This window comes from Geotrypetes seraphini, chromosome 12 (genome assembly GCF_902459505.1).
Source record: "Geotrypetes seraphini chromosome 12, aGeoSer1.1, whole genome shotgun sequence".
NCBI classification, from domain to species: domain Eukaryota; kingdom Metazoa; phylum Chordata; class Amphibia; order Gymnophiona; family Dermophiidae; genus Geotrypetes; species Geotrypetes seraphini.
In genome coordinates this window covers 120,821,643-120,837,269 of record NC_047095.1, presented here as the reverse complement: position 1 = coordinate 120,837,269, position 15,627 = coordinate 120,821,643, and the positions used below count along the sequence as shown (strand labels likewise).

The 15,627-nt window shown below is 47.1% G+C and overlaps 1 protein-coding gene across 1 annotated transcript in view; it reads left to right on the top strand.

Moving 5' to 3' along the window:
• Window positions 1-15,627, top strand: part of NOTCH4 (notch receptor 4) — a 72,113-nt gene that overhangs the window by 26,624 nt on the left and 29,862 nt on the right. The window contains exons 14-19 of the mRNA XM_033915954.1: window positions 1,051-1,196; window positions 2,812-2,925; window positions 3,453-3,572; window positions 6,931-7,083; window positions 7,656-7,884; window positions 12,672-12,873. Of these exons, the coding sequence (XP_033771845.1) occupies window positions 1,051-1,196; window positions 2,812-2,925; window positions 3,453-3,572; window positions 6,931-7,083; window positions 7,656-7,884; window positions 12,672-12,873 (964 nt within the window). The remainder of the gene's footprint in view (window positions 1-1,050; window positions 1,197-2,811; window positions 2,926-3,452; window positions 3,573-6,930; window positions 7,084-7,655; window positions 7,885-12,671; window positions 12,874-15,627) is intronic.

The window sequence follows — 15,627 nt, the reverse complement described above, 5'->3', positions numbered from 1 at the left end:
GGAATTGTTCATTGATTCTTGTTCTTAACCATATTGCTTGATTCTGGCTCAGGGCCAAATGCACAATGCTCCGACAACCTGGTAAAAAGTACAGGGTGCAGAGTAGCCCCATAAAAGAGGAGAAGAACTGTACCTCCCACCTGCTCAGGAGACCAATCGCTAGGCACAGCTCCACCTCCCCCATCCCTCCTGTCGTCTCCACCATCGATCAGCTGAGCATCAGGGGAAGCCCTGAACAGCTGAGCGACAGAGGAAGCTGGTGGCAGCTTCATGGAGTCTTGTGATTCAGTTGATTAGGGCTTCCCCTGCCGACTCAGCTGATTGTGGCTCTGGAGCTGCGATCAGCTGAGCCGGCAGGGAGAGCAGAAGCTTTTTTTTTTTTTTTCTTTAATGGGCACAGCTGTTGTGCGTGTGTTGCCGACAGGCCCAGGCTTGTCAGAAACGTTTGCCCTGTAAAAAGGGGACTTTCCCTTTTGTGCAGACTGACACAGGTTATTTAAATACTAATGAGTTCCTTGTGATGCGTTTGTATAAGGTTCTCGGTGGCTGGTACGAGGATCGGTAGCAGCCCCCGAGGACCCTTTTGAACACTGGCAGGAGAGCTTCCGTGCAGATAAGACAGCTTTAACAAGTCTTTCTGGCACGGAAAGCTTTTGAGCTTCGGGGCCATCTTTAGCTGACGCTCTGAGGAGAATTTTCAGCCACACAAAGTCGCAACTGAAAATTCTCCTTTATCCAGGTGGACAAAATTGGCAGCCGAGACTTAGTTATCAAATGTTGAAAATCAGCTCTAGGGGTCAGGTCATTTTCCTATCCTTCGGCTGCATCTAGTGTCACCCATTTTTTGGCAGATAAATGTAATTGCTGAGAACATTTTGGATTTTTAAGAGTCAGAACTGACAGGCCATGATCTGGGTCAGCTAGAAATCCAACTCACGAGGTCCAGCCATCGGGAAGAGGACGGTGCAGGAGGGCGTGGTCTCAGAACTGGTGGTCTAGAGGTGATTTAGGATTTTACTGTTTTTCTCACTGACTTGACCCTTCCTTCAGATTTCTTTGTGCTTGTGACCCCGGCTGGAGCGGACCGCTTTGCGATATGGACATTAACGAATGCAGTTCTGACCCCTGTGAACCCCACGGACACTGCCGCAACCTGGTGGACGGCTACAACTGCACCTGTGACCCCGGATACACTGGTAAATGGTAGCAAGATGCCATGATACTGATCCCAGGGCAAGCAGTAAATCGCTTGTTTATTCTTTTCAAAAATACTAGGACCAGGGTGCATGTGATGAAAGTACTAAGTCGTAGATTTAAAACAAACCGGAGAAAATATTTCATTGCTCAACATGTAATTAAACTCCGGACTTCATTGCCAGTGAATATGGTGAAAGCAGTTAGCTTAGCAGGGTTTAAAAAAAAGTTTGCATTACTTCCTAAAAGAAAAGTTCATAAGCCTTTATTAATATGGACTTGGGGAAATCCACTGCTTATTCCTAAGATAAGCAGCAGAAAATCTGATTTACTCTTTTGCGATCTTGCCAGGTATTTGTGAACTGGGTTGGCCGCTGTTGGAAACGGGATACTGGACTTGATGGGCCTTTGGTTGGTCCCAGTATGGGAATTCTTACGTTCTTATGTGAGCCAAGTATAGGACAATCAAGCCATTGTGACATCACTGCTGAGGTTGGCTCTTAGGCATTGGTGGAATGAGGCATTATGACATCACAATCTCAGCTCTGGAATGTTGCTACTCTTTGGGTTTCTGCCAGGTACTTGGGACTTGGGTTGGCCACTGTTGGAAACAGGATACTGGACTTGATGGGCCTTTGGTTGGTCCCAGTATGGGAATTCTTACGTTCTTATGTGAGCCAAGTATAGGACAATCAAGCCATTGTGACATCACTGCTGAGGTTGGCTCTTAGGCATTGGTGGAATGAGGCATTATGACATCACAATCTCAGCTCTGGTATGTTGCTACTCTTTGGGTTTCTGCCAGGTACTTGGGACTTGGGTTGGCCACTGTTGGAAACAGGATACTGGACTTGATGGGCCTTTGGTCGGTCCCAGTATGGGAATTCTTACGTTCTTATGTAACTGCCACCAGCTAAATATTGGGGGGGGGGGGGGGGGGGGTTAGAAAACAATGGCAGATGAAGATGATGTAGTCTTCCTATCCATGCCATGCCTTTCTCTCCTTTAGAGATCTGATATACTTGTCCCAAGCTTTCTTGCCTTCAGATACAATCTTCATTTCACCACTCGCACTGTGAGGCCACTCCACGAATTCGCCACCCTTTCCGTGCAGAAGTATTTGCTCAGGTTACTTCTGAATCGATCCCCTTTCATCTTCATCTTCATCTTCATCTTCATCTTCATCCTATAGCCCTCATTCCAGAGAGTCCTTGCAACTGAAAGAGACCCACCAGATATGTGGGTAACACGCAGGAGGGGGGGCTAGATACATCGAAATTACAGAGGAGGGGGAGTCAGATGAATAATTCAGAGAGAGGGACCAGATACATAAGTAAAATATTGGGGGGAGGGGGGGTTTAAGGACACCCAATTAGCATTTGGAGAAAGAGGAATGGGCAAACAGAGGGGAGCTGGGGAGGTCAGGATTGCAGGTCACGTGAGGGTGAGGAGGAGCAGATACAGCTGGTTGGGGGGGCGCTGAACACGACGGTCCCAATTACTTAGGAGTTTTAGCTACAGCACTTGGTCCATGAAAAGAGGTTTGACTTCTCCGTAGCCCAGAGGCGTAACTTATTCTCTGCTCTGCAACCAATGACCCATTTCAACCTTCCCCAGGACCCCACTGTGAGCTGGACATAGATGATTGCAATGGGAACCCCTGCAGGAACGGAGGGCTGTGTATTGACCAGTTGGCGGGTTACATCTGCCAGTGTGATACCCCCTATACAGGTGAGTGCAGTGGGGGGGGGATCTCCATTAAAGCACTGTTGCCCTCTTTCTTCCCCCACCCCTCACCCCCATAAACTGTTTGTCTTTCTTCATAGCGAGGTATTTAGGGACCCCCCCCCCCGTCATTTCTGACTGAAATCTACTTTGATATACACAGCAATTGATTGATTCATGTTGTCTTCTCCACCTCCCTCCTCGCCCATCACTGTGAGGTACTCTTTAATCTAACTGCACTAAAAAATTCTGATCGCATGCTGTATGCCAGTGTTTCCCAAATACCAGTCAAGTTTTCAGGATATTCACAACGAATATGCACGTCGTTTTATTTGCATTCGCTGCTTCTGTGATATGCAAATTTATTTCATGCATATTCATTATAGATATCCTGAAAACCCGACTGGCAAGGCAGTACACCAGGACCAGCTCAGGAAACACGGCTGTACGTCAGGCTGAAAATGCACTAATGATTCCGTTCTTGTCTCCTCCCTTCCCCCCCTCCCCTCCGATCTTCTCCACCTTCTCTCCAGGTACGCAATGCGAGACTTTAGTCAGCCCCTGCAGTTCGGAGCCATGTCAGAACGGAGGTGTCTGCCGTCACCTCCATGACCTCAGGAACTTCACCTGTAGCTGCCCCGAGAGCTGGCAAGGTAGCCTGGAGTTAGGGACAAAACAAATGCCCTTTGGGGGGAGGGGGGAAGGAAGGAAGGTTCCTCAGGACACACCAAGCCAGTCTGGCTTATGTATGAGAGAAATCTGCATGTACTGCCTCTGTGATATGCAAACTTACCTCATGCATATTCAGTGTGGGTCTCCTGAAAACCTGACTGGCTGGGTCAGTGGCATAGTGACTCCCCTTTCCCCCGCATTACTTCCCTACGGCACGCCTCCTCCCAAATATATATCTTCAAATGATTGCTGGCAGCGAGCAGCATCTCTATTCTACTTCATGCTTCTGCCTCAGCTCTTCTTCTGACATCACTTCCAGGTTCTGCTACCAGGAAATGATGTCAGGGGAAGGGCCGAGTCTGGCATGATCAGCAGGTTAGAGACGCAGCCGGCGATCATTTGAAAAGGTAGGTGGGTGGGGAGAGAGGTGCCGGGGTCCCCTCTAAGACTGCACCCAGGGCGGCCCTCCCTCACTACAACACTGGGCTAGGTGTCTCCCAAGGATTAGGTTGAGAACCCCTGGTATAGAGAAATGGTGAGGCAGAGACGATATTTCTATGCAGAACAGCATTCCAGCACATGTGCTTACGACATAACATAACAATCGGTTTATATACCGCAGGGCTGTGAAGTTCTATGCAGTTTGCAAAAGATTAAAAAGTACAATTAGAGGAAAGTTGAATACGCAAATAATTAAAAAATAAAACTATAAGTCTGAACGGTTTACTAAGTTTGCAGTCTCAGTATAAATTCAAACTAATTATCCAGTCGGAATTTGGGGGAGGGAATGCTGCTGTGGCTGCTGCACAGTAAAATGGGAGGGGGGGGGAGGAAAATGCTGCTGCTGCATAGCGGGCAAGGAGAAAGAAAGACAGACAGCGGGAGGGAGGGAGACAGAAAAAAAGGAATAAAGACAAAGGGGGCCAGGGAGATAGACAGAACGAAAGACAGCGGGAGGGAGAGAGAAAGAAAGAAAGACAGACAGACATATATTCTAGCACCTGTTAATGTAACAGCTTTAAAAACTAGTTAAAAAATAAAACTATAAGGCCTGAACGGTTTACTAAGTTTGCGGTCTCAGTATAAATTCAAACTAATTACCCAAATATGTAGTGAACAAATATGGCTTTAAGGGCTCCTTTTACCAAGGTGCGCTAGCGTTTTTAGCGCACGCAGCAGATTAGTGCACGCTAACCCCGCGCTATGCGGCTAGAACTAACGCCAGCTCAATGCTGGTGTTAGCGTCTAGCGCTTGCTATTCGGCGCGTAAGGAGCCCTAAATGTTTCCGAAATTCCACATAGGAGCTTGAGTACCAATATCATCATTTTTGTGCGTCTGTGCGCAAAATCTAGCTGCTGCTGCTATGGAGAAACCCCGTGCATACGCTTCCCAGTGCATTCTCCCATATCGGCGCCATTTTTTTTTTTCGCACGCAGCTCATTTGCATACTACGTGTTTACTGCACTGGGGAGCAAAATGATTGCGTTTTTAGGTCTGCGTTAGAATTCCGTGCACGGAGCTCTAGCTTTCTGCCTTGCTCCTCCCCCCCCCCCCGGCAAATGCTTCTGCCGCCTCCGAAGGATTAGATCACTTGCCACTTTATTAGGTCGATCTTCGTTCAATATTCTTATCCATTCGCTTGTCATTTCACGCGTAGACTACAGCAATGCATTATATAAAGGCATCACTAAGAAAGAAATAAAACGTCTTCAAATTATTCAAAATACTGCCATTAGAATTATTTCAAAAGCTCGAAAATTCGATCATGTCGCACCACTTTTGATCAGTGCCCATTGGCTTCCCGTAGATCACCGAATTTCCTATAAAATAATGCTACTGACACGTAAGACCATAACTTCCGGCCAAACTGATTTCATCAACAGATTCCTAATCCCCCACACTCCCCATCGTACATTACGTTCATCTAATCAAAACCTGCTATCCATTCCCTCTTTAAGACACATTAATACAATGTGCATTAATATCTTTTCTGTTACCATCTGGAACCCAATACCAAATTATATTAGAGAAATTTCATCACTTGATAAATTTAAAAGTAATTTGACGCATTTGGAGTATAACAGTCCTTCTAAGGACTGCAATGGAAATTTGTTCCTTGCCATTTTTTAATCATTTTAACCTATCTTACAAAGTACCAGACTATTTATTTTTTGTCCCCCTCCCTTTTGTTTTGATCCTTCTCCCTCTCTTTTTCATTATACAAATGTATTTCTGCCCTTTTCCATTTTGTATCGGTATGTTAATGTTTGTCTGTGCGTTTTTGATCGTCTGTAATAATAATTGTAATTTGTTTTTAACTTATGCCCTCTTTATTCTTTGTTTTTATTATGTAAAAACCGCTTTGAATTTTGATAAGGCGGTATATCAAATTTTTAAATAAACCTGAAACCTGTGCGCACTCCACCACATCTCCACCCACTCTGCCCCTAGCTCCACCCCCTGATTCATCCAAAACGTTTCTCTCCTCTCCCTTCTCATCCACGGATTCTTTGAGGTCTCTGCATGCCTCCTCTCCCTCCAATCAACAGCAGGAGAAATGTTAAGAAGATTTTGCTCTTATTGTGAGGCTGGTCCTACATCTTATTAAAGCTCTTTTGCTGCCAAGGAAAAAGTTGGTTTACCGTACTACGCCAAACCCTCTAAGTGGGAGTTTGAGCGCTCAGTGGGAGTGTGGGAGATGACCCTGAAAGTGGTGCATATGCAAATGAGGACACTGAAACAATTGGGGATGGGAAAGGTCAATGGGACAGTAAGGGGAAGCATGGGGGGGGAGAACGCTCTGGATGGCACCTCTCCACCCCCCCATGCCACGCTCGTGCCCTAAGTTTCCAAGTTTTTATTCACTGTTTGATATACCGACCATTGACTAGCATCTAGTCGGTTTACAATGCCCCTGATATCTCTTTAAAATCTTCACCAGCGTGAGTAACTACTCTAGCCTTATGCACACGCCAGCCTGGCTTCCTCTGAAAACACTTCTGGGTCATGGGGGCCAGGAAGTGACATCAGAGGAAAAGCCAATGCCAGCGTGTTCAGCAGACCAGAGAACCTGCTTGCACTGGTGAAGATTTAAAGAGGGGTGGGGTGAGAAGGGAGGGGCAAGTGTGGCGGGGGGGGGGGGGGTGGAAGGAGCAGGGGGGCAGAGAGGAAAGCACAGGGGAGTGCTACCAAACTAGGCATCTCCCTCCCTCATTACGCCACTGGGAGGGGTCATGAGAGAGCATGTGGGACTAAGATCCAGCGGGCAGGGAAAACTGTGAAAGGGTCAGAAGACACCCCTCTTCTCTCACTGCTTTCTTTTGGGTGTCGCCTCCTAGGGGTAACGTGCTCTGAAGACGTGGATGAATGCATCTCCAGCCCTTGCCTAAACGACGCGTCATGTGAGAACACGGATGGGGGTTACCACTGTCTCTGCCTCCACGGTTACACTAGCAAGCACTGTGAGACCGATAATGATGACTGCTCCCCCCGTAAGTAACCCTGCCTCGGGGACCCCAGAAAACCAGGCCTCACCTCCTAACTACCCTCAGTGCTGACACAAGAACTACATATCCCACAATGCATTGCAGGCTGAGTGAGAGAGCGAGAGACCTCAAAACACTACCATGACAGAAAGGAAGTCACAATAGGCCCAGTTTTATCTTCAGTGTGCATATGGACCCACAGCTCCTGGGGAGGGAGGTAAAGTACATATAGAAACTGAAACTACAAGACCCAGGATGCAGTGGAGTAAACCAGGTCTGGATCAGCCTTTCCCTGCTGACATGGAGCCACTCAGTGATCCCTTCAAGTCTCCTAACTTTTATTATTTTGGAGGGCGAGGCAAGAGGAGGTCAATGAAATCTCGAATTAGGGTGTGTCAGCCAATAGTGAGACAGCTTCCAAACAATCACAGGGAGCAGGCCTGGAAAGGGTTCATTCTGTAAACCTCTGATTAGCTGAGCACCCCCTGGTGGTAATAGGAGATGATTTATTATAGCCCTGGAGGCGTAAGGGAGGGCTTAGAAGCAAGAGGGTTATTCTTGACTTCTTACCCCTGTAGAGCCCTGTGAGAATGGAGCATCCTGTGTTGACCTTCTTGGGAGCTTCTTCTGCCACTGCCCTCTGGGGTTCCACGGCCAGCAATGTGAGGAGGACGTGGACGAGTGCGCCAGTGACCCCTGCCTGAATGGCGGCCTCTGCCAGGACTGCGTAGACTCCTACACCTGCACCTGCCTCCCAGGCTTCGAAGGTCCCCGCTGTGAGAGAGACATGCCAGACTGCACAGACAGGTGGGACGTGGCCAGGAGTGGGGGGAGTGAGGTGCTGACACATGGTCAGGGTGGGTGGGAGGGAGGGAGTAGGGTTACCATATTTGTAAAGTAAAAAAAGAGGGCACATGACCCTGTCTTGCCTCTACTTCAGGGGTCTCAAAGTCCCTCCCTGAGGGCCGCAATCCAGTCGGGTTTTCAGGATTTCCCCAATGAATATGCATGAGATCTATGCACATGCACTGCTTTCAATGCATATTCATTGGGGAAATCCTGAAAACCCAACTGGATTGTGGCCCTCAAGGAGGGACTTTGACACCCTTGATCTAGGGTATACATATTCAGGGCTTCCATCTCTCCTCATACGCCTTTTTTTGGTGCAAACCTACCATTTTTATTGTCTTTCTCTGGACCACTTCAACTCTTCATAAGTCCTTTGCCAGATACAGGGCTAGATTCACTAGCAGGGGTTTCAAAGTCCCTCCTTGAGGGCCGCAATCCAGTCGGGTTTTCAGGATTTCCCCAATGAATATGCATGAGATCTATGCGCATGCACTGCTTTCAATGCATATTCATTGGGGAAATCCTGAAAACCCAACTGGATTGCGGCCCTCGAGGAAGGACTTTGAGATCCCTGCTCTACCTCATCCCCCCCCCCCAGCACAGCCTCTCTCTCTTTCCAGCCCCCCACCTGAGTCTCCCCTATGTCCCTATATACCTCCTCGGTGCTGCAATTTCAAACTTCAGGCAGCTGACAACCGGCAGTGTTAGCAAATTGATCCTGCTGTCGTCGGCCTGCCCTGGAAGCCTTCACTTAGCAGCGTCCTGCCTACGCGGGAACAGGAAGGCGCTGCAGAGTGAAGGCTTCTGAGGCAGGCCGACAGCAGCAGGATCATATTGCTAATGCTGCCAGCTGTCGAGAGAGGTACATGGGCATGGGGACAGGCTAGTGGGAGAGCTATATTTTATTTCTGAGTTCAGAACCCAGACAAACTCCCTCCAGTCCAGAAAACCATCCAGACAGACCTCTAAAAAGAGGACATCTGGGAACCCTAAGGGAGAGAGAAGAGAGGAAAGAGTTGCAAGACTCATTTTGGAGGTGGAGACGCGATGAGAGTGAAAAGGGATTTGGGATTTATTCCGTGCCTTTTTTTCAGAAGTGGTCCAAGATGAGTTAAATTCAGGTATACAAGGGAGTTATGATGGGAAAATGTTCTTGAACTGGGCTGGCAGGATAATGAGCAGTTTGTAAACTATAATGAAAATCCCCAGCTTTGCAAAAGTCTTTATAACTTCTAACAGCACAACAGGATTAGTGGAGTCAATGATATTGTCACTATTAGACTACTGCAATGCTCTACCCTTGGGTATCTCTATGAAATTAATGGAAAAAACCCTCCAACTGATACAAAACACTGCAGCAAAATTCACATACTGCAAATCAAGATTTGACCATGTCACGCCACTTATAGAACTACACGGGTTACCAATAGAAAACAGAAATCGAATAGAATTCAAACTATGCTGTGTAGCATTTAAAACACTATATTGTGAGTCCCCTAATACCTTCCCCAGGTTTATTGAACTATTAGGTAGATCTGTGGACCAACAAAACTAATAACCTGACCCTATTCCCCACTCTAAAAGATATCAAATAAAAAGACTGAACAGAACTACCTTGCCCTAAGGAAAAGATTGAAAACTTACCTATTTGATAAACCTCTGCAACCTCTCCTGATAATGTAACCATTCTCCAAGGTGGAAAGAACGAGAGGGCACTCTCTAAAGTTAAAAAGGGACAGATTCTGTACAAACATAAGGAAGTTCTTCTTCACCTAGAGAGTGGTAGAAATCTGGAATGCTCTTCCAGAGGCTGTCATAGGGGAAAGCACCCTCCAGGGATTTAAGAAAGGGTTAGATAAGTTCCCGCTGAACCAGAATGTACGCAGGTGAGGCTAGACTCAAATAGGGCACTGGTCTTGGACCTAAAGGCCGCCGCAGGAGCGGACTGCCCGGCACGATGGACCACTGGTCTGAACAAGCAGCGGCAATTCTTATGTAACTGCCTCCTCTCTTGCAACAATGTAACCTCCCTCAACAGGACTCTGAGACTTCTTCCTATTATGGTTCTTGCAACAATGTAACTTCCCTCAATAGGACTCTGAGACTTCTCCTTATTATGGTTCTTGCAACAATGTAACTTCCCTCAATAGGACTCTGAGACTTCTCCTTATTATGGTTCTTGCAACAATGTAACTTCCCTCAATAGGATTCTGAGACTTCTCCTTATTATGGTTCTTGCAACAATGTAACCTCCCTCAACAGGACTCTGAGACTTCTCCTCATTATGGTTCTTGCAACAATGTAACTTCCCTCAATAGGACTCTGAGACTTCTCCCTATTATGGTTCTTGCAACAATGTAACCTCCCTCAACAGGACTCTGAGACTTCTCCCTATTATAGTTCTTGCAACAATGTAACCTCCCTCAACAGGACTCTGAGACTTCTCCCTATTATGGTTCTTGCAACAATGTAACCTCCCTCAACAGGACTCTGAGACTTCTCCTTATTATGGTTCTTGCAACATTGTAACTTCCCTCAACAGGACTCTGAGATTTCTCCCTATTATGGTTCTTGCAACATTGTAACTTCCCTCAACAGGACTCTGAGATTTCTCCCTATTATGGTTCTTGCAACATTGTAACTTCCCTCAACAGGACTCTGAGACTTCTCCTTATTATGGTTCTTGCAACAATGTATCTTCCCTCAAAAGGACCTACCACCTCAAATAGTTGAATAGGAAAGAAGAAAAAGAGAAACAGAGAGGGACCTGGGGGAAGGGAGAGGGTATCGGGGGAAAAAGGGAGGAGGAAGAGGAGAGCGGCAGCGAGAGAAGGAATCGAGGGCCCTTGGCGTGGCAAAGCAGGGGACAGATTCTTCCTGTCTCAGATCGGGGTGGCCGCGAAGGGTTGGGGGGATGCTGTTATCAGTGAAGGGAAAGAGACCGAGGATGGTGACCCTGCCCTCGCCCACTGGCACAAAGGAGGTCTGGTACTGCTGAGGTAAGTCTACTAGGGTGCGGGAGATAGGTTAGAATGCATTTTTAGGGAATGACCTGTAGGGCTAGCGGTAGCCCTGCCATCATTCCCCCCCAAATAGCTTAATTTGGATGGAGGGAGACACCTTGGCCCAAAGTGAGATAAACTGTGGCTCTGTTCTTTTTAATAAACGGGGACTTGTATTGGCTAAATTCAACTTTAAAAATGCATTTTTAATTAACGAACATGACAATGTGGAATAATCATCTATTGGTCTGATTCTCCACGGTCGTCGGTTGGGGTTTTATTTTTTTCAGATTTATTGTCTACTATATCTATCATTTACTTTATACTTAATCGAGGGAGGTCTCTTAAATGTTAACGTATAGGGGCCACAATTTCTTTAATTTGATAAGGGCTCCTTCCACTATGCCACAGAAAAAAGTTTCTACTGCGGGCTCCGAAGCGCATAGGAATTTTATGAGAGCCGGAGCATTTGCCTCGCTAGCCTGCAGTAGAAACCTCTACCCCGGCTTTTAAAAGCCGGCATAAACTTGTATGCACACTTGATGACGTTTAACACGCAAAGGTACGCAATGTAAATTATAGAATACTGCGTAACTTAATTGTTAGATGATAATGGATTTAACAATCGATAATTGGCTATAACATAAGAATTACCATACTGGGACAGACCAAAGGCCCATCAAGCCCAACAGTGGCCAATCCAAGTCCCAAGTACCTGGCAGAAACCCCAAAGAGTAGCAACATTCCAGAGCTGAGATTGTGATGTCATAATACCTCATTCCACCAATGCCTAAGAGCCAACCTCAGCAGTGATGTCACAATGGCTTGATTGTCCTATAATTGGCTCACATAAGAACGTAACAATTGCCATATTGCCATACAAGGCCCATCAAGTCTAGTATCCTGTTTCCAAACAATGGCCAATCCTGGTCACAAGTATCTGGCAAGATCCCAGAGAATAAAATAGATTTTATGCGGCTTATTTTTGGAATAAGCAGTGGATTTCCCCAAACCCATCTTAATAATGGCTTAAAGACTTCTCTTTTAGGAAATTATCCAAGGGTTTGGGTTTTTTTAAACCCTGCTAAGCTAACTGCTTTCACCACATTCTCTGGCAAAGAATTTCAGTTTATCATTAGTGTTAGCCCCCCACCCATGGCAATGCCCCTGCTTCCCACATCTTTTAGACTCTTTGGATCCTTTTTTTTTTTTAACCTCACTGAATCTCTAAATTGCTATCATGTTATCCATTGTCTTGCTCTGGATTATAAAATATGTGCAGTTATGCACCTGATAGCTACACCAACCGCGCTCACACCTAAAGTTAGATGCGCAACCGTGGGCTCACGCTAATTGTCAATGCAGAATTTTATCTTAGTGTGGAAGATTCCGGCGCCTAATACATAACTGGTACAGAAGGCAAGGGGGATGAACTACAATCTTTAGAGAAAGAAAATAAACATTTAGGGAAGAACACATTTGGTGGGGACACATAAGAAAAAAAAGGAAGGAAATAAAAAAGGATAATTTTTGACCCACTCGTAGGATTGATTAAGGTCTAAAAAATTTAGTGATTAGTAAATTATGCTGTCAGTGTCCTTATAAAGAAAACTGTTTTTATCTTATGACATTGTGTATTGGGAAATGTTTGTGCAGTAACTTGTTTCATGGAATTTGTTCCACACTTGTGTGACCTCGTAAGAGTTTCCTCTCTGATCCCCTGCTGCGTTTTCTCACCCACAGCTCATGCCTGAATGGTGGGACCTGCGTGGACGGAGTTGCTAACTTCACCTGCATCTGCCCCTCTGGATTCTCCGGAACCCACTGTCAGCTCGACGAGAATGAGTGTGATTCGAACCCGTGTCAGAATGGAGCCACCTGCCATGACAGCTTGGGGACCTACCGGTGCATCTGCCAGGAGGGGTATTCTGGGAGCCAATGCCAGGTAGATCGGTGACTCTCCGCCCCCTCCCCCATTTGTGTCTTATGACTGCCACAGAGGAGCCATATAACCAGGTGCCCAGCATGTCTCAGTCCCCTTGGATTCTACACATAGCGCTTAAAAATGGACACTGATATCTGGGCACTGATTCAAGATGGCTGCCAATTAGCACCTAATTAATTTATTTAATTAATACATTGATAACCCACCTACAACTACTGTATATATTTGAATATAAACTGATCTGAATATAGACCAAGGAAACCTTTTCCCCTCCCAAATAAGAGGAAAAAAGGTTTATTTGACTATAAACTGGGGACTTTATATTCATGTGCCTTGCCCTGCCAGGCTCTGCACCCAGGCCCCTCCCTCCCCTGCCAGGCTCTGCACCCAGGCTCCTCCCTCCCCTGCCAGACTCTGCACCCAGGCCCCTCCCTCCCCTGCCAGGCTCTGCAACCAGGCTCCTCCCTCCCCTGCCAGGCTCTGTACCCAGGCCCCTCCCTCCCCTACCAGGCTCTGTACCCAGGCCCCTCCCTCCACTGCCAGGCTCTGCACCCAGGCCCCTCCCTCCCCTGCCAGGCTCTGCACCCAGGCCCCTCCCTCCCCTGCCAGGCTCTGCACCCAGGCCCCTCCCTCCACTGCCAGGCTCTGCAACCAGGCTCCTCCCTCCCCTGCCAGGCTCTGTACCCAGGCCCCTCCCTCCCCTGCCAGGCTCTGCACCCAGGCCCCTCCCTCCCCTGCCAGGCTCTGCACCCAGGCCCCTCCCTCCCCTGCCAGACTCTGCAACCAGGCCCCTCCCTCCCCTGCCAGGCTCTGTACCCAGGCCCCTCCCTCCCCTGCCAGGCTCTGCACCCAGGCCCCTCCCTCCCCTGCCAGACTCTGCAACCAGGCCCCTCCCTCCCCTGCCAGGCTCTGTACCCAGGCCCCTCCCTCCCCTGCCAGGCTCTTCACCCAGGCCCCTCCCTCCCCTGCCAGACTCTGCAACCTGCCTCTCTCCCTCCTGCCAAACTCTGCACCCTGTGCCTCCTCTCCCCCGATGTCTTGCAGGCCTCCACCAGACCTGCCGTAAGACCTGGTGGGCCAGGGCGTATCTCCTGCCTCCTGCCCTGACTGACTCCAACAACCCTCACCTCTCTTCTACTTACCCAATTAGTAAAAGGTGTACCTTTAAAATTGATAGTAGTCCAGCGGTGAATTAGGGCAAGAGCGATCTTCCTACACTCCTGCCCCATGCAGAGCCGCTATCTGAATGGCTGCACGGGTCAGGAGCGTAGGAAGATCGCTCCTGCCCCAATTCACCACTGGACTACCTTGGATTTTAAAAGTACACTTTTTACTAATCAGGGAGGTGAGAGTTGTTAAGAGTTGGCCAGGACAAGAGGTGGAAGAGATCCCTTTTGTCCTAGCCTAACAGGTCTTATGGCAGGCCCAGTGAAGACCTGCAACAGATCCAGGGGGGGGGGGGGGGCGCTGCCCTCAATATAAACCAAGACACCCCCCCCCCTATTTTTTGGTCTCACTTTATATACGAGATATATACAGTAAGTGGTTTATAAAAAAAAATACACATAAAATACAAAAACAACACAGTCTCACAAAATATAAAATCATAATTGCTAAAAACGCTTCCATCTCACATCTTGGATTAAATTCTCCATCAAACGGCCAAGGCGGCCTGTGCAAAGAGATGAGTCTTTAAAAGTCTTTTAAGCTGCTGAAAAGGGAAGCAGTATCCCAGTGGCCCAGGAAAAGCATTCCACAATCGCAGTCCCATCATAGAAAAGCAACCATGAATGGTCACAGTGTGACGTATGTCGTAAATCTGGTCTGGCTATCTTTTTTCTTCATCACTGATTCTCAAAACTCTTCTGAAAGCATCCAATTGTACGGTCTTTTGAAACTAGAAGCCAAAGAAACAAAGGGAACCAAATCCCCAGGGCGTCAAAACAAAAAGCTGAAAAAGTGGAGAAAAGGTTGGAGGGAAAAGACTCAAAGTGATGAGTAGTTCTTCCAATGAATCTTTATTAATACATATCTGACCTGACACGGTCTATATTTCACTCTACAAAAACTACCTCAGGAGTCACAGAGCAGTATCTACAAAGAGATTCAAGTTTCCAAGTTTTCTTTATTTTTGATATACCGTTTATCATACAGGTGTCTAAACGGTTAACAAAAAATATCATTTAAAGTTAAAATCATGTCTAGGCTAAAATGAGGGACGCATTGACGCACTGACGTACATGAAACAGGAGGGAAATGGGGAGAGGGAAGTGATTAAATACGTTGAAATAGAAAATAAAACAAAACGGAAATAAATTTAGGGAGGGCGGGCTCCCTTCAAAAGAAGCCTTTTGATTTCCGAAAGGGTTCTGCAAAAATAAAGGATGATTTGTCAAGGAGGCCAGAGATGAAAAAGAATAGACATCTTTAAAAAAAAAAAAAAAAAAGGTTTGAGTTTGATTTTAAATTTATCTAATGAGTTTTCTAGTCGGCAATCGGTAGGGAGGGCATTCCATAAAGTGGGAGCTGGTGAGACTGCCCCAAGATACAAATTTTGGGTTCATAGACAGTAACGCGGAAGACAAAGGCGCGCGCCGACAACTGAGCGCAAGACGGAGACGCGCGCTGAAGAAAAAGACTGTTTTTAGGGGCTGCGACGGGGGGTTTTGTTGGGGAGCCCCCCCCCACTTTACTTAATACAGATCCCGGCGGCATTGTGGGGGGTTTGGGGGTTTATAACCCCCCATATTTTAG